This window comes from Chiloscyllium plagiosum, chromosome 1 (assembly GCF_004010195.1).
Source record: "Chiloscyllium plagiosum isolate BGI_BamShark_2017 chromosome 1, ASM401019v2, whole genome shotgun sequence".
Lineage (NCBI taxonomy): Eukaryota > Metazoa > Chordata > Chondrichthyes > Orectolobiformes > Hemiscylliidae > Chiloscyllium > Chiloscyllium plagiosum.
In genome coordinates, this window is record NC_057710.1 from 96962892 (window position 1) to 96982429 (window position 19538).

The window sequence follows — 19538 nt, forward strand, 5'->3', positions numbered from 1 at the left end:
AAGAGGCATTTGGATGGGTATATGAATAGGAAGGGTTTGGAGGGATATGGGCTGGGTGCTGGCAGGTGGGACTAGATTGGGTTGGGATATCTGGTCGGCATGGACGGACTGGACCGAAGGGTCTGTTTCCATGCTGTACATCTCTATGACTCTAAGTATGACTTTGACCTGTATTCAGGCTGTGCTATACTTGGTGTTAGACTTTTGGGTGATTTTTGAGTTATCGTGAGTGTTCTTTGCTGGTCTGCCCCAACTCCACTTTTCCCTTGGGCCCATTATTAATATGAAGCAATTTTCTATTTTTAGCGAGGTTCTGCTGGAATACAACTACGATGTTAGAAGAGAACTACTTATATGCAATAATGCACAAACAATTTGTGCAACTTGAATTAACCAACATTATGTCTTTTCTACATTTCACACTACTGATCCCTTAGACCAACAGGTTCAGAAGCTTCTGCATTTTTCACTTGGGATTTATGTTGACTGCCCTTGGAAGGATTTTTCAAGGCTTCAAAGGTCAACATTGACTCTGTAATCTATCTGGAATTTAGAAAATGAGACTTTATCTCAATGAAACATAAATTCTTAAGGGGCTTGGCGGTGTGGAGCTAGGATTCTTGATAAGTCTCAAGACTAAGGGGCTGGCCATTAAATATATTTAATAAATGGGCAAGTAATTTGCTTGTTCAATGAGCTTTACCTCAGAGGGCTGTTAAGCCCAGTTACTGAGTATATCTATATCAGAGACTAAAGTGTTAACAGAATTAGACATATGCAGAAAATTTGGGTAAGTGTATGGGATGTCAGCCCAGATTGTATTGAATAGTTGAACAGATTCATGCCGAAGGGCTCACTCTTGTTCCTATTTCTTATATTATGTAAATCAGATTGAATGAAGGAAAGGCTGCATTCTTTCTCAGGATTTTCTCCAAGCCCAAGAATATTTTTGTTTTAATGGTTTGGCTTTTATAAATCTAAATGTTACGTTTGATTAGACAAAGTGATCATTCTTAACCATAGAACTGTTCTAACAGTGAATGGGTATTGATCAACTTGTAAATGTTAGATGTTTCATTTTTTTGAAACTTGGTCATTATTTCCCAGTGTTTTGTTACAAATTTGTAATGCACTAAAGTTGTTCATCTTGAACATTTGTTAGCAACCGTCATGGTATTCAGTTTGTAATGTATTAGTGGTAAAAACTAGGTGCAGGAGTAGGTAATTTGGCTCCTCGAGCCTGCCCTGCCATTTGACTGGATCGAGGCTGATCTCGTCTCAACCTCTACTCCACTTTCCTGCCTGCTTTCCAAAACCCTTTAAGTTTTTTATTTATGTTTATAAATTTCTTCCTAAATGCAGCTGACTTTTCAGAATCAGACCATTAAACCATGAAAAACTATGATAGAAGTCACTTCAACCAACCTTCAAACTACAGCCTCGTCATGATGCCATTGACACTACTATGTAAATGATGTCATTGTTAACAGTTGCTCAATTTCAGAATACTTTGGTCAAAATACCATTTTAAAACAGGAAGTTTGTGCTCAAATAGCTGGGAAATGTGGCTTTTTATGACAGTTGTGTTATTTCAACAACTTGTAGTTTTCAATTCTTTTTAGTGCAGGATGTTTCACTTCTTTGTGTGCAAAGTCACAAAAATAGTACACATTACAGACTCGCAGCTCCCAGATCAGGTGCTCTTTTTCAGTATTATGTCTCAGTGTAGGTTATGAATCAGAAGTGGATTTTTTCCTATGGCTGTATGATACTGGTGGGTTTGTAATTTTAAAATTTGACGCACCTAGTCTGGCATAAACAAACGGTTGTAAACTAATATTGATTTTGAGCTGAACTTCAAACAAAAAGCAGCAAGTCACATATTTTACGTGAGCAAAAGCACATCAGGAGAGGTGAAATGTCATCACAGAGGATGTAATATTTTTACTACTGTAGTAAGAACACTCAAATATTGATATAGCCAATGGAGTTCTGTTAAGTTCCCTATAACACTCGTTTCAGCGGTGCGATTTAGCTGCAATGTTGCTGAAGAATCAGGGAACAATATTTTAGAGAATGCTTGTCTTTGTTGGCAATAGTGCGATTCCAGCGGGATTGGTTTGCACGCTTCATTTTGCGCTTGCGCTGACATCTATGTGCCATTCTGTACTTGCGCAATGTCAGCGCCAGTCTTCGTGCCATTCTGCGCATGGACTGATGTCAGCTTCCAAGAGCCGCTTTCTGTGAGCGGTACTGTACAGAGAGTAGCTTTCTTACAGTTTTTAAATGTACTGTGTTAAAATTACTTTTGTTTTCTTTATTAAAATGTTTTCAACCTTCATTTGGGCTGTACTATACTTTGTGTTAGACTTTTGGGTGATTTTTGAATGATCGTGAGTGATATTCTTTGCTGGTCTGCCCCATACCCCACTTTTCCCATAGGCCCCGTTATTTATCTTAAGCAATTTTCCATTAAGCTAGGTTTCGCTGGACATAACTACGCTGTTATAACTACGCTTTACTGAAATGAGTAATACTGGATCTTAATGGTGATATACTATTTATAAAATTATTACTTTTGTTTTCTATGTGCTGTCACTGATTTCAGCTGTATATTTAATGAAATTTGTTTAACCAGTTCTTCAATCAGGTCCTAGTTCTGGGAAAGTCTTCAGTGAGTGATTTATCCGAACACGTTTTTGATCTCATTATGGAACTTTTCGCTATTGATCCTCATCTCCTTCTCTCAGTTATGCCACAGCTGGAGTTTAAACTTAAGGTAACTTCAAGTTATGTTGATGGATGAGTGACGAAGGAGAGAATTATTATTGTGATTTATCTTTTTTTTGAAGATAAATGATTGTTCAAGGGATTTTGTTTCGATCTAAGCACTGCTAACGGTAATGAAAAGGGCATTCAAGACTTACAAAGTTTTAAAATCTGATGTTTGTATGTCAATGGAATAAATTAGCCAAAGTAGGTTAGAAACATCAACTAAGTGCTCATTTAAACATTGTTAACTATAACTGAAGTGAGAAGGAAACACTTTTCAAATTCACTGCAATTAGCAAGAGTTAAAGTATAAATCCAGGTAAAGTGATTGCAAGAGCCGAGAATCTGAGAACAAAGAGAGAATGAATAAAAGATGACTGTGTGCTCCTGTTAATTAGGAGTTGTTTAATTCAAATTACTAGATAATTCAAAATCATTCATGAGAGTCAGTGTGCAAGTTCTTTAATTTGAATTTCTAGATAATTTGAATACTTTGACCACAAAAGCAACTTCAGATGATTACAATTAAATTATATTGTCTTTACCTGGGGGTAATAAAGATTTGCTGAATGAAGTATCGAATTTATTGGAAGCACAGAGGAGGACCTAATCTAGGCATATAGTAAATGATATTCAAGCCATCCTGAGGTTAGGTACACTTGAAAGAAACAGAAGCCAAAGTCACTTGCAATCAGGTATCTCAAAGCAAAGAGGGTTGACTTAGTGAAGCTCACTAAGTTGACTAAACGTACGATCATGTTCCTGAGCTTTGCAAAGTAACTAACACGACTTCGTAATCATTAAAAGAATGAAAACATAGCTGTAAATAATGGTCTGTTAGAAACACTTATAGACAGATATTTCCAACAAGTTTCAAGTTTTGTATTTTTGAGCTCCAGGAAAATCATAACTTTATAAAGGCAGTGAATATGGACTCAGGAAAGGGCACGTAAAGTTAAAAGGCCCAATATTCTCTATTAATATGATTTTGAAATAAAACAATGAAAATTAATTTTGTACTGTATCTTAGCTACCTGCAAAAGCTTTGTCGTTATTCCATTTAAAAATTCATAGCTAAGGCATGGAGTCATAAAACCTCTGAAGCGGCATTAGCAAGAAAATTATTTTACAGCAGAATATTACATAAATATGTTCTTTTTCCAAGCTAGATATAAATTGATTGGGGTATTTTAGGGACCATACTGGTGCCCAGTTCCACACTTTTACATTGGCACCCCCCTTAGATTTGATACTAAGCACCGTTTTCCTAAGACCATAAGAAATAGGAACAGGACTAGGCCATTTGGCCCCATGAGCCTATTCTGTCATTTATGGTTGATTTAATGTTCTTCATGTCCCACTTTCCTGCCCTTTCCCCATAACCCTTGATTACCCTACTGATCAAGAATCTATCTATCTCAGCTTTAAATATACACAAGAACTGCCCCCACACCTGACTGTGGCAAAGAGCTCCAAAGGCTACCAACCTTCTAAGAAATTCCTCCTCATCTCAGCTTTAAATTGATGACCCTTTATTCTGAGACTTTACTTTATCTGGTCTGAGACACATTGGGGGGGGGGGGGGAGCGTTAACTTCCTCTCAGCATTTACCCTGTCAAGTCCTTAAGAACCCTGTTTGTTCAATGGGATCACCTCCCATTCTTCTACATTCCAATGAGTAAACATCCAAACTTTTTAACCTTTGCTCATAAGACAATCCATCCATATGGTTGGGGGGGTCATGCAAGTGAACCTTCTCTGAACTGATCACTGTACTCCACATGTGGTCTCACCAGTCCCTGCTCTTATACTCCAACCACTTTGAAATAGAGCCAATACTCCATTAGCCTTCCTGAATATCTGCTGCACCCCTGATTCTAGCTTTCTGTGTTTCATGTCCAAATACTCCAAAGTCCCTTTGTGTTGCGGCTGTCTGCACTTTTACTCCATTGAAATAATAATTTGTTCACTTGTTCACCCTTCCAAAATGAACAACTTTACATTTTCACACATTATATTTGATTTGCCAACTTTTTGCCCACTTACTTAACCTGTCAATATCTCTCTCTAATCCATTTGTATCCTTCCCAACTTGCCTTTCCACCTACTTTGTATCATGTGCAATTTGGCTACAGTACATTCACTTCCTTCCTCCAGGTCATTAATATATACTGTAAACAGTTGTGGACACAGCACTGATCCCTATAGAACCCCACTAGTCACAAGTCACCAATCTAAGGAAGAATCTCTTATCTCCACTTGATGTTTCCTACCAATTAGCTAACTCTCTATCTGTGCCAATATACAGCGTCCAGAACTGTGGGCTCTTCTCTTATGGTTTAACCTTTTGAGAGGTACCTTGTCAAACACATTTGGGAAGTCCAAATACAACACGTCTACTGGTTTTCCTCTGTCCACTCTGGTTGAAATGCTCACGTTGCTTGGTTAATTATGATTTTCACTACATCACTATCAGTTTTCAAAATTGTCTCGCTAACTCTTCATGAATTATGAGAAAACCGGAAGGCAATGGGCGGCATAGTACTCAGTTGATAGCGCTGCTGCCTCTCAGCGGCAGGAACCTGGGTTCGATTCAACCCTCTGGCAACTGTGTGGCGTTTGCATGTTCTCTCTGTATCTCCAGTTTCCTCCCACAGTCCAAAGATATGTAGGTTAGGTGGATTGGCCATGCTAAATTGCCTGTAGTTTCCAGGAATGTGCAGTCTAGGTAGATTAGCCATGGGCAATGCAGGGTTACAGGGGAGGTGTGGGGCATCTGGGTTTGGGTGGACTTGAAGTGCCAAATGACACTGCAAGCGTTCTATGATTCTATAATTCTGTGAATATTTAGGTTTTTTTCTACTTTGACTTGTGTATTTAAAATGACTCATGGATGAATCTTGATTCTTTTTGATTCCTAGCTTTACTACCTCTAACCTTTTTGATAAATTGCTTTCACACTATTGTGCCTTTAAAGCAGAAGAGTATCAAAAATCTAATTCAGTAAATATTTTGAAGGAAAGCAGTAGCAAAATTTATGTACTAATTGGCTGCATAAACAGATTATGATGATCTATAAGCTGCAATGACAGTATTTAACTGTACATGCAGTACTTGTAACTGTACGTGCAGCGCTTGTAACTGTACATGCAGCACTTGTCACCTTGCTGAATGTAGCAACTAATTAACCTAATTTATCTTTTGAAAGGATCAAGCCAAATTAATGTTTTAAGTAGTTTAATCCAGTTAAACAATCTTTAAGCAGGTGGTGGAGTTCAAATAGTTGTTCAAATTAGAAGAATCAGTCAGTTATTTAATTAAATCGGAAAATTGTAAATATTTTTGTTTGCTTGTGGCTTGGTTGCTCCCTGGAGGCTTTCTGTAGTTTTTGAGACAACTGAGTAAACCAGCATGACATTGAGATTAAATTAAACTGTGGGCATAATTGTGTGAATAGCTAGTTTTCAATCTAGTTGTCTTGTGATTGAATGAAAGAAACTGCTACCTCACTAAGGACAAATTAAATTTGTTTCTTTTTTGAGTCAGCGACCTGTAAGAAACAAGAACAAGAGTACATCATTTGGTCTGTAAACCTCCTCTGTAAAATTCTGGATAATCTGATTGTGACCATAACTCCATTTTTCTGCTGGCCCCCATTGACCCTTGCCAGTTCTGTAGGCAGGGTGGTGAGGAGGGTGTTTGGCATGTTTGCCTTCATTGTTAACAGCATTACGTACAGGAGTTGGGATGTCTTGTTACAGCCTTAAAAGACATTGCTGAGGCCACATTTGACTTTATGGAGATTTATGAAATCATGAGGGGCATAGATAAGGTGAATAACCAAGGTCTTTTCCCTATGTTGGCGGGGGGGGGTCCAAAGGTATAGGACATAGAACAATACTGTGCAGAACAGGCTCTTCGGCCCTCGATGTTACGCCGACCTGTGGACTATTCTCAGCTCGTCCCCCTATACTATCCCAAAATCATCCATGTGCTTATCTAAGGATTCTTTAAATCTCCCTAATGTGGCTGAGTTGACTACATTAGCAGGTAGTGCATTCCATGCCCTTACCACACTCTGCGCAAAGAACCTGTCTCTGACATCTGTCTTAAATCCATCACCCCTCAATTTGTAGTTATGCCCCCTTGTACACGCTGAAGTCATCATCCCAGGAAAAAGACTTTCACTGTCTAATCCTCTGATCATCTTGTATGTCTCTATCAAATCCATAAGACCTTCCCTCCTGACCAGGCAACATCCTGGTAAATCTCCTCTGCACCTTTTCCAATGCTTCCACATCAGTCCCGAAATATGGGGACCAGAACTGTACACAATATTCCAAGTGTGGCCACACCAGCATTTTGTATAGTTGCAGCATGATATTGCGGCTCTGGAACTCAATCCCTCTATGACTGAAACCTGACACACAGTGTGCCTTCTTAACAACACTATCCACCTGGGTGGCAACTTTAGGGATCTATGTACATGGACTCCAAGATCCCTCTGCATATCCACACTAGCAAGAATCTTTCCATTGACCCAGTACTCTGCCTTCCTGTTATTCTTCCCAAAGTGCATCGCCTCACATTTAGCTGCATTGAACTCTCAGCCCAATTCTGCAGTTTATCCAAGTCCCCCTGCAACCTGTAACACTCTTCCACACTGGCACTACTCCACCGACTTTAGTGTTGTCTACAAATTTACTAATCCATCCACCTATACCTGCGTCTAAGTCATTTATAAAAATGACAAATAACAGTGGTCCTTGTGGCACACCACTCTTAACCGGACTCCAGACTGAATATTTTCCATCAACCACCACTTGCTGCTGCCTTTCAGAAAGCCAGTTTCTAATCCAAACTGCTAAATCACCCTCAGTTCCATGCCTCTGCATTTTCTGCAACAGCCTACCATGTGGAACCTTATCAAAGGCTTTACTGAAGTCCATGTATACCACGTCAATTGCCCTACCTTCATCTATGTCCTTGGTCACCTTCTCAAAAAACTCATTGAAGTTTGTGAGACATGACCTCCCCTTGACGAAACCATGTTGACTATCTGAAATCAAATCGTTGTTTACGAGATGATTATAAATCTTATCTCTTATCCTTTCCAAAACCTTTCCTACAGCAGAAGTAAGGCTCACTGGTCTATAATTATCTGGGTCATCTGTACGGCCCTTCTTGAACAAGGGCACAACATTTACAATCCTCCAGTCCTCTGGTACCAAACCTGTAGACAATGACGACTGAAATATCAAAGCCAAAGGCTCTGCTATCTCCTCCCTAGCTTCCTAGAGAATCCTTGGATAAATCCCATCCGGCCCAGGGGACTTGTCTACTTTCACTCCTCCTAGAATTGATAACACCTGTTTGTAACTAACCTCGATCCTTTCTAGTCTAATATTTCGTACCCCATTCTTCTCCTCTACAATATTCTCCTTTTCCTGAGTGAAAACCAGGGTAATACGTGTATGGAATGAGCTGACAGAGGAAGTGGTGGAGGCTGGTACAATTGCAACATTTAAGAGGCATTTGGATGGGTATGGGCCAGGTGCTGGCAGGTGGGACGAGATTGCGTTGGGATATATGGACAGGTTGGACCGAAGGGTCTGTTTCCATGTTGTACATCTCTACGACTCTATAAAACCGATGAGAAATGCTCGTTTAGCACCTCTCCGATCTCCACAGGATCCACACTCAACTTCCCACTTCTGTCTTTGATTGGCCCTATTCCTACCCTAATCATCCTTTTATTCCACACATACCTATAGAAAGCATTAGGGTTCTCCTTTATTCTATTTGCTAAAGACTGCTCGTGTCCTCTCTTTGCTCTTCCTAACTCTCTCTTTAAATCCTTCCTAGCTGATCTGTAACTCTCCATCGCCTCACCTGAACCATCTTGCCTCATTAACACATAAGCCTCCTTCTTCTTCGTAACAAGAGATGCAATTACTGTTGTAAACTACGGTTCTCTTACCTTATCACTTCCTCCCTGCCTGACAGGGACATACCTATCAAGGACACGCAATATCTGTTCCTTAAACCAGCTCCACAATTCCATTGTCTACATCCCCTGCATTTTGCTACCCCATTCTATGCATCTTAATTCCTGCCTAATCGCGTTATAATTGCCCTTGCCCCATCGATAACTCTTGACCTGTGGCATGTACCCATCCCTTTCCATCGCTAAACTAAATGTAACTGAATTATGGTCATTCTCTCCAAAGTGCTTACCCACTTGGCCTGGTTCATTACCAAGCACCAGATCCAGTGTGGCCTCCCCTCTTGTCGGCCCTTCGACATACTGTGTCAGGAAGCCCTCCTGTACACATTGGACAAAAACTGATCCATCCGACGTACTAGAGTTATAGCATTTCCAGTCAATGTTGGGGAAGTTAAAGTCCCCCATAATGACCACCCTGTTCCTTTCACTCCTACCCAGAATAAGTTTGCTAATCCTCTCTTCCACCTCCCTGGAACTCTGCGGAGGCCTATTAAAAAAAAACTCCAAGCAGTGTGACCTCTCCTTTTCCTGTTTCTAACCTCAACCCACACTACCTCGGTAGACGAGTCCTCATCAAAAGTTCTCTCAGCCACGTTATACTATCCTTGACTTACAAGGCCACGCCTCCCCCTCTTTTACCGCCTTGCCTGTTCTTAATGAAAGATATAAACCCTGGAACATGCAACATCCATTCCTCACTCTGCTCTATCCATGTCTCTGAAATGGCCTCAACATTGAAGTCCCAGGTACCTATCCATGCTGCAAGCTCACCTACCTTATTTTGGATACTTCTGGCATTGAAATAGACACACTTCAAACTACTTTGCTGCCTGTGACCCTGAAATCCTGTCCCTGTCCTTCCTACTCTCATCCTCCTGTGAACTGCAACTACACCTCTGGTTCCTATCCCCCTGCTGAGATAGTTTAAACCCACCCGAATAGCACCAGCAAATTTCCCACCCAGGATATTAGTACCCCTCTGGTTCAAGTGAAGACCATCCTGTTTGTACAAGACCCACCTTCCCAAAATAAGCCCCAATTTTCCAAAAACCTGAAACCCTCACTCCTGCACTATCCTTGCAGCCACGTGTTCTGCTGATATCTCTCCCTATTTCTTGCTTCGCTATCAAGTGGCATGGGCAACAAACCAGAGATAACAACTCTGTTTGTTCTAGCTCTCAGCTTCCACCCAAACTCCCTGAAATCCTGCCTTACATCCCTATCCCTCTTTCTACCTATGTTGTTGTATCTACATGGACAACGACTTGAGGCTGGTCACCCTCTCCCTTCAGGACCCCAAAGATACGATCTGAGATATCACGGGCCCTGGCACCTGGGAGGCAACACACCAACCGCGAGTCTTGTTCGTTTCCTACAAACCCTCTATCTGAGCCTCTAACTATCGAGTCTCCAGTGACTAACACACTCCTCCTTCCCCTCCTTTCCTTTTGTGCAACAGGGACAGGCTCCGTGTCAGAGACCTGGCCCCACTGCATACCCCTGGCAAGTTGTCCCCCTCAACAGTATCGAAAACGGTATACATATTTTTCAGAGGAACGACCACAGGGGATCCCTCCACTGACTGTTTTTTCCCACTTCGAACAGTCACCCAGTTTTCTTCATGTCTAGGAGTAACTACTTCCCTGTGACTCTTATCTATCACAGCCTCTGCCTCCCGAATGATCCGAAGTTCATCCAGCTCCCACTCCAGTTCCCTAACACTGTCTTGGAGGAGCGAGAGTTGGGTGCACTTCCTGCAGATGTACTTGGATGGGACACTAATGGCGTCCCTCACTTCAAACATCATGCAGGAGGAACATTGCTTTCCCTGCACTACCATCCCTGCTAGTCCCGTTATCGCAAAGTAAAAACGAGAGACGCTTACTTGATATGTCCCTGGTCTTTAAGGTTAGAGGAGGTGGTTGGGTGAGAGGCCTTAAAAAGGTAGTGTCTCGGGTTGAGAAGACACTGACTTATATAGCTTGACGGAAATAAAAATAAGAAGTCTCTCCTTTCCCAGAAACCTCTGCTCTCTGACTTCAAATTTAAAAGCTCAAATCAGTGACTCACTGCTCCCAGCAGGCCCCTGGTCCAAGCTCCCACCCTTCGAGTTGCTGCTGCTGCTGGAAAATCGAGGGCATAGGTTTAAGATGAGAGGAGAAGGGTTTAAAAAGGACGTGAGAGGCAACTTTTTCATGTGTGTTTATGGTACAAGATGCCAGAGGAAGTGGTAGAGGCGGTTACAATGACAACATTTAAAAGACCTTTAGGCTGTTACATGGATAGACAAGATTAAGACGGATCTGGGCCAAATGCAGACAAGTGGGGCTAGTTCAGTTTAGGAAACATGTTTGGCATGGATGAGTTGGGCTGAAGGGCACCTTTACCTACTGTATTTTTCTATGACTCTAAGATGCTGGGAAGAGGACCCATCAGATGTCGTGAGCATGTCAACATTTAATCTTATTATTTTCCTGGATTTGTTTTCCTGTAGTGTTAGTTTGGTTTTCACTCTATCCTATTGATTTTCAACTATTCTTGGGATGCATTTTACATGTGCTACTGTGATGACATGTAAAATATTTGTTGAAAGTTTCTGCTGTTTTCTTCCCATGATTAATGTCTTTTTAAATTTGTTCATGAGCCACGTTTATTGCCCATACCAATTTCCCCTTGAGAAAGACAGTGGTGAGCTGCTGCTTTGAATCCAGCGCTGGTAGTAATCCAGACATTATTATCTTTGAGGTTCTGCATTTTACTTTAGCTTGTAACTGTTCAAAGTCTTCAAGAGAATGTTCCTTTGTTGTCCTATCAATATTATTGGTACCAGTGTGGATGTGTACCTTCCTCTCCTATTCCAATTTCCTCTTTAGCCCTGAAGAAATGTCCTTAACCTCAACCTTGGGCATGCAATGCAGCCTTTGCGTCTCCCACTCACTGCTGCAGAGAACAGTACCTATTCCTCTAATTATACTGTCTTTACCACTACTACGTTCCTATTTCCACTCTCCACTTGAATAGCTATGGTCAGTTTGCTTATCCTTCTTCACAGTTTGCAAGAACCTGATAATGGACATTTGCAAGGGGTGAGGCCTAGTAATCCAAATACACTGTCTTTGTGGTCGTGATTTTTGTTTTATAGCCACCTGCTCATGCTCCCTCAGCAGGACCTTTCCTGAGTTTTTTTTTTAGGCTCCTTAGACATGTATTGCTCAGCAAGTTAAACAGCCAGTTGTGCTGAAGGATTTTCAAAGAAGGCAAACCTAAATTTAAAAAGTCCTAATTGCAGAGAATGATATAGAGATGTTGTTTATTGCAAAAGGAGCATAATAATAGGAATGTTTTGCTACAGTTTTACAGAGCATTGAGAGTTGTACAGGGCATTGAGATCACATGGACTACTGCATATTGGTCTCCTTAAGAAAGGATCTAAATGCTTTAGAATGAATTCAGAAAAGGTTCATTGGACTGATACCTTGGATGTGGGAGAGGCTTCTCACAAGGAAGATTTTGAATATATTGGGCCTGTATCCATTGGAGCTTTGAAGTTTAGGAAGTCATGTTATTGAGATGTTCAAGATTCTGAGAGGCGAACAAGCAGGACTCTGAAAGGATGTTTTTCCTTAAGGGAGAGTTTACAACTAAGGGACGCAGTTTGAAAAAAGCTGGAAGATCTCCCATTTTCAAAAAATGTTGTGGCCATTGCTGATCCAGTCAGTATTTATTGCCCATCCTCAATTGCCATGGAAAAGCTTATGGAGAAGTGCCTTTTTGAAACGATTAGCACTTGGTGAGTAGGGTTACTCACTGTTGTCTTCATATTATTACTGTTTGTCACATTAATAGCAATGTGCTTCGAAGTCAGAATGGTGTGTGGCTTGAAAGGTAGATTGCAAGTAGTGGTGTTTCTGTTACCTTTGTCTTTCCAGAAGTTGCAGGTTCAGAAAGTGCTGTAGAAGGAGACTTGGTGAGTTGCTGCAGTGCACCTTGTAGGTGGTATGCATTGCTATCACTGTGCAATAATAGTGAAGGGAGTGAATACTTAATATAGTAGATGGGGTATTCATTAAGTGAGCTGCTTTGTGCTGCATGGTGTTGAGCATCTTGGGCATTGTTGGAGCTGTGTTCATCCAAACAGGTATTCACCAACTATAAGGCACATCACATTCCTGATGTGCCTTATAGTTGGTGGACAAGAGGTGAGTTGCCTCCAGTAGGATTGGTAGCCTCTAATCTGCTCTTGCTACAGCAGGATAGTCCAGTCCAAACTTTGGTCAATAGTAATACTCAAGATGTTGATAGTGGGGATTGAGCAATGATAATGCTATTGAACTTTGAGCTGGTGTTTAGGTCCTCTTCTGTCATTTGTGTGGCATGAACCTTACTTAACACGTCACTTCAAACCTGGTTATCTAGGTCTTGCTGCAAATGAACTTGGACAGCTGCAATATCTGAGGAGTTACAAATAGTACTGAATATTGTTCAATCATCAGTACACATCCCACGCCTGACTTTATCAAGTCATACGGCATGGAAACAGACCTCTTGGTCCAACCAGTCCATGCTGACCATAATCCCAAACTAAACTGGTCCCGCCTGCCTGCTTCTGGCCCATATCTCTCCCCCCACTAGCCTCTCTCATGCACAGACTTATCCAAAAGTCTTTTAAATATTATAATTGCACCGCATCCACCACTTCACTTCTCCAGGAAGTTCATTCCACATGCAAACCACTCTGTGTAAAAAATAATACCCCTCATGCCTTTTTTTAAAAAATCTCTCTCCACTCTCCTGAAAAATGTGCCCCCTCGTCTTGAAATCTCCCATCCTGGGGAAGACAACTGCCATTAACTCTATCTACACCTCTCATTATTTTATTAACTTATATAAGGTCCGCCTCTCAACCTCCCGTGTTCCAGTGAGAAAAGTCCCTGGTGCATCTCTTCTGAACCCTCTCCAGCTTAATAATATTCTTTCAATAACTGGGTGACCAGAACTGGACTCAGTCTTCCACACGAGGCCTCGCCAATGTCCTGGACAAACTCAAACATGATATCCCAACTCCTGTACTCAAAGGACTGAGCAATGAAGGCAAGCTTGTCAAATTATTTTTTTAACCACCCTGTTTATATGTGACGCAAACTTCAAAGACTTATGTACTTGAACCCCTAGGTCCCTCTTCCATAATATTATCTAAGGCCCTACAGTTAATTGTATAAGCCCTATTCTTTGTTGTACCAAAGTGCAGTATCTCGTATTTATTCAGATTGAACTCTGTCTGTCATTTTTCAGCCCATTGACTTATTTCATCAAGATCCTGTTGTAATCTTAGAAAATCTCCTTCGCTGTTTATGATGGAGGACAGATCATTAATGATGCAGACAAAGATGGTAAAGCCTAGGGCTCTTCTTGAGCCTCAGCGGGAGTGTCCTAGCACTGAGATGACACACTTCTTCGTTGAGCATAAATAGGAAAATCGGTTCTGAAGAGTACACAAGTGATTACAAAAAATTGAGTGGGTAAATATCTGACAAATAAAATATAATGTGGGATAATATGAAACTGGAGGAAAAATTATATAAGTAAGACGTATAATGTGACTGTTAAGAAATTGCAGAGGGAGCTGGGAGTCCTTTTGCAAGTAATTAGGTAAACTAATAGAATGTGGTGTATCTTGAGGAAAATTCAATACAAAAGTAGCAAAGTTATGTATTAGTTATATAGGGCACTGGTGAGACCACATCTGGAATGCCATGCACAGTATTGGTGACCTTATTTAAGGAAGGAGGTAAATGCATTGGAGGCAGCTCACAGAACATTTACTTGAATAATACCTGAAATCGGCACATTGTCATAGGAAGAAGGGTTGGGCAAACTGGGTTTGTATCTGCTGGAGTTCAGAAAAATAAGAGATTAGTTGATTGAACCATATAAGCCACTGAGGGATCCTGGCAGGGTAGATGTGGAGATAAGCCTTTCTCAGGACAATCTGAAACTAGAGGTCTGTTTAAAAATCACAAGCCACCCATTTAAACTGGAGATTAAACATTTTTTTTGTTATAAAGGTGTATGAGTCTTTGGAGCTCTCTTCCTGTAAATGTGGTGAAAGCAGAATACTTGAATATCTTAAAGACAAAAGTAGATAGATACTTGTTAACCTTTCAACCTTTCAAGTTTATCAAGGGAAGGTGAAATTATAGATTTGAATTAACAATCATATCAGCTACGGTCTTATTGAATGGCAGCACAGTAGTGGGGGGAGCTGAGTAGTCTATTCCTAATTTGGATGTTTGTACATAATTGTATGTGTGTGAGCATCAAGAAGTTGCTGTTGTTTCTGAGCACAGGCATACAACTGCAATATCCCAGTTGATCTCTTGGAACACAAATATCTTTCTTTCTCGAAGTTGTATTGCAAGTTACCCTGTTGAGTATTTTATTTTGCCAATTATGTTTGTGAATAGTTATGCACTAATTTGTAATGAGTAATAATTCTATTTCATGCCATATTGCAACTCTGTTGATTTGTTTCGGCAGTTATCATTATTCTGCTTTTAAAGCAATATTTAAGAGACTGATATGCTTGCTAATTCTGGGTTAACAGTTCATGTTTTGATTTTGCTTATAATGTGTCAATATACAATGAAAACCACCTACCCCCAGCCTCCAAAAACTAGCCATTGTGCTCATTCTGCATTCTCACTTGTCCATTGTTTCTCATGTTATGCAGCAGTCCCTTTTGTGTTTATTGTTATGTTGCAAACTGCTTAACTCATCATCAGCCAATTTCACTTGTTGGCATTTTTGTACAAAGGTATTTGATACACTTATAATAAACTTTCTACAGATTTCCATAAACAAAGTGGACATAAATTACTTGGAAAATAACAAACTGTAAACCTTTTCAGCGAAGAAGTATTTAGCAATTTTTAGTTTGTGTGAAGGGGTCTTAGGAATTCTTGAGCACAAGTGTTACTTTGATCAGAATTTAAAACAGGAAAGGAGTTGGAAGGATTTTAATAGGACAGGTCGAAGGAAAGAATATCTTTTAAAAACAGATTTTCCAATCCATGCAAAATTCATGTCACACTAGTTCAGTTCCAAAATATTTTGAGGATAATGAAAAATTCTGCAAGCTGCATGTGCACAGATGTGACTGAAAACATTCTAATTATGCTGGAGCAAAATATACAATTGAAGCTTGAGCTACTGAGAAAATCTGAGACATTAAACAATAAAATATAATTGAGAGGGAATTTAATAATTTGGTTGTGAATATATAATTTTTTGAAATTTAAACTTTGTTTGAGGTCTCATTTAACACCTGAAGGAAAAAGGCTAATGCCTCCTAAAATACGGAAGTGATTTTATTGCTTCACTGTTTAATGCATTGCTATTACTGCCGACTGCAATTGGCTGTTTTCCTGAGTTTGTAGTAGTTTCTCGTTAGAAGGTTTTTTTATCTGCTTGTGCATTAAAACTACAAAGCCTGAATTTTGCTGAGCAAGTAGAGGGGTGCATTCATATGGAAGTCATTTTAAGAGGCAGCATGTATTAGTGAGATTTGAGAAGATTTGTAGCTCAGTTTGTAGTTCTGGATGTAGGTTTGGTCGCTGAGCTGGAAGGTTCATTTCCAGACGTTTCGTCACTCTACTAGGTAACATCTTCAGTGGGCCTCCGGGCGAAGCACTGTTGATAATTCTTGTTTTCTATTTATATGTTTGGGTTGGTGATGTCATTTTCTATGGTGATGTCATTTTCTGTTCCTTTTCTCAGGGTGGTAGATCGGGTCTAACTCGATGTGTTTGTTGATAGAGTTCCGGTTGGAATGCCATGCTTCTAGGAATTCTAGTGTGTATCTCTGTTTGGCTTGTCCTAGAATGGATGTGTTGTCCCAGTCGAAGTGGTGTCCTTCATCATCCGTATGTAAGGATACTAGTGAGAGAGGGCCATGTCTTTTTGTGGCTAGTTGATGTTCATGTATCCTCGTGGCTAGTGTTTTGCCTTTTTGTCCAATGTAGTGTTTGCTACTATGCAAGGACTGTCACAAACACTACATTGGACAAACAGGCAGAAAACTAGCCACCAGGATACAGGAACATCAACCAACCACAAAACGACATGACCCTCTCTCACTAGTATCCTTACATACAGATGAGGAAGGACACCACTTTGACTGGGACAACACATCCATTCTAGGACAAGCCAAACAGAGACACGTTTGAGAATTCCTAGAAGCATGGCATTCCAACCGGAACTCTATCGAGTTAGACCCCATTTACCACCCCCTGAGAAAAAGAACAGGAAATGACATCACCAACCTAAACATATAAATTGAAAGCAGGAATTATCAACAGTGCTTCACCCGGAGGCCCACTGAAGATCTTACTCAGTAGGGTGACGAAATGTCTCAGCGAGCAAACCTACATCCAGGCAGTACATATGCTGACTGAAATACTTTATCATATTTCAAGACAAGGGGACTTATTTTTAAGGTGAGAGGAGAAAGATTTAAAAAAGACGAGGTGCACCTTTTTTACACACGAAGTGGCTCATGTGTGGAATGAAGTGGTGGATGCAGGTACAGTTCCAACATTTAAAAGACATTTGGATAAGTACATGAATAATATGTTTGGAGGATATGGGACAAGCACAGGCAGGTGGGGCTAGTTTAGTTTGGGATTATGGTCGGCATGGCCTGGTTGGACCGAAGGGTCTATTTCCATGCGGCATGACTCTGACGCTAAGCCCTTTGTTTATACTGTTCTGTGAAATGTGATATCGGTTTTCTGTGACAGAAAATCTATTTTATGTTTAGTTATTAAATATAATGCAAATAGATAACAATACAGTGCTGTTTAATGAGACAGCACTGATATGAAAATTTCTACTCCTGGTAGTTAATGTGGTAATGATGGCATTAATATTTTGCGTTATAATATTCCACTTTATGGTTGAATATTCAATGAATTGTGCAGTCAAAATTTTGTATCTAAGGCCCATCCTGGCTCTGAGATGGATGAATTTAACTCAATTACATTCTATTCTTGCATCAGCATGTAAAAGATGTATTTGGTTTGTTAGGTAAGTTGGTGTATGGTCAAATTGAATTACTGTACATCTTTGTACAGTATTTTAGTCAGAGTTCAGGTTTTCTCTAACTTCCATTAGTCCTCAGAAAATTAGTCTTTCTTGTATATTTTACTCATGTCATTTTGTTTCCCTAGAGTAATGATGGAGAAGAGCGATTGGCTGTTGTTCGACTCTTGGCTAAGTTGTTCGGTGCAAAGGATTCAGAGCTCGCAACACAAAATCGTCCACTCTGGCAGTGCTTCCTTGGACGGTACAATACATACTTGTAAATGATTCAAGGTGGTGTTCTTGTGCATGGTTTACTTTTGATGGAAGCTCAAAATAGTTGTGGGAGCTTGCAGTGCACAAATTGAGTTTCCGATACTACTGTAGTGGTTACATTTCAGAAGAACTTGCTATAGCTATAATGATAATTACTCCATTCATGTCTTTTTATATGTAATCCCATATTAAAATGTGGGTGCTATTGAAAGTTCCTTGTGTAAAAGTGGTGAAAAGAATTTGGGTATCGTTTACAGGGATAGCATAATTGCACCTTGACCAAATTGTTATTCTATGTTCACAATAAATATAGGCCGATGTTTCAAACCCCAAGCCCCTATACCAAATGTTTGATGATTGCCATATATCAATGTTCATACTTTGTCAAATTAATGGATTTCAATCAAGAATGAGCAAGCTTTCCAGATTTTCCTCTTCTCTGTCTCCCAATGGGTATTGAGGTCATTTCTTAAGTTAGGGATTCGTTAGCTTAAATGTTGATTCCGTAGCATCTGCCATATGCGACCTGTAAAATCCAAGAAAATCTATTCAAATTAACTTAAAAGGCACTTTTAGAACCAGCAAGTGCTGGAAATCTGCAACAGAAGAAATTGGAAGAATTCCACAAACTAGCTAGTATTTGGGGAGAGAACAGACAAATTAGTATTTAAGCATGGACACTTTATCACAACTGGAAGATGTTGCAGAAGGGTGACATTCAAAGATGGAACAGAACAAAGTGAAGGGAAATGTCTGGGGAAAACGTGTGATAGTGGCCTGTAAAATGCTAACTGCAAAAGGAGTGTGCTAAATATACATGGATCCCTCAAAGTTGCCATCCAGGTTGATAGGCTGTTAAGAAGGCATACAGTTTGTTAGCTTTTATTGGTAGAGGGATCGAGTTTCAGAACCATGAGGTCATGCTGCAGCTGTACAAAACTCTGGTGTGGCTGCACTTGGAGTATTGCGTGCAGTTCTGGTCACCGCATTACAGGAAGGATGTGGAAGCTTTGGAAAGGGTTCAGAGGAGACTTACTGGGATGTTGTCTGGTATGGAGGGAAGGTCTTTTGAGGAAAGGTTGAAAGACATGAGCCTGTTTTGTTAGAGAGAAGAAGGTTGAGAGGTGATTTAATTGAGACCTGTAAAGGTTAGATCAGGTGGAGAGTGAGAATCCTTTCTCCTAGGATGGTGCTGGATAGCACAAGGGACCATAGCTTCAAATCGAGGGGTCAGATGTCAGAGGTAGTTTCTTTACTCAGAGTAGGAAGGGCGTGGAACGCCCTGCCTACAACAGTTTGTCAAATTGCCAACTTTATGGGCATTTAAATAGTCATTGGATAGACATATGGACGAGAAATGAATAGTGTAGGTTAGATGTTCTTCAGATTGATTTCACGTGGCGGT

At 40.3% G+C, this 19538-nt stretch overlaps 1 protein-coding gene across 9 annotated transcripts in view; it reads left to right on the top strand.

The window, feature by feature from the left end:
• The window catches only part of pds5a (PDS5 cohesin associated factor A), a 220537-nt gene that overhangs the window by 93199 nt on the left and 107800 nt on the right, over positions 1–19538 (top strand). For all 9 annotated transcript variants that reach the window (XM_043692710.1, XM_043692723.1, XM_043692753.1 and 6 more), the window contains exons 8-9: positions 2639–2779; positions 18007–18122. In XM_043692710.1, the coding sequence (XP_043548645.1) occupies positions 2639–2779; positions 18007–18122 (257 nt within the window). The remainder of the gene's footprint in view (positions 1–2638; positions 2780–18006; positions 18123–19538) is intronic.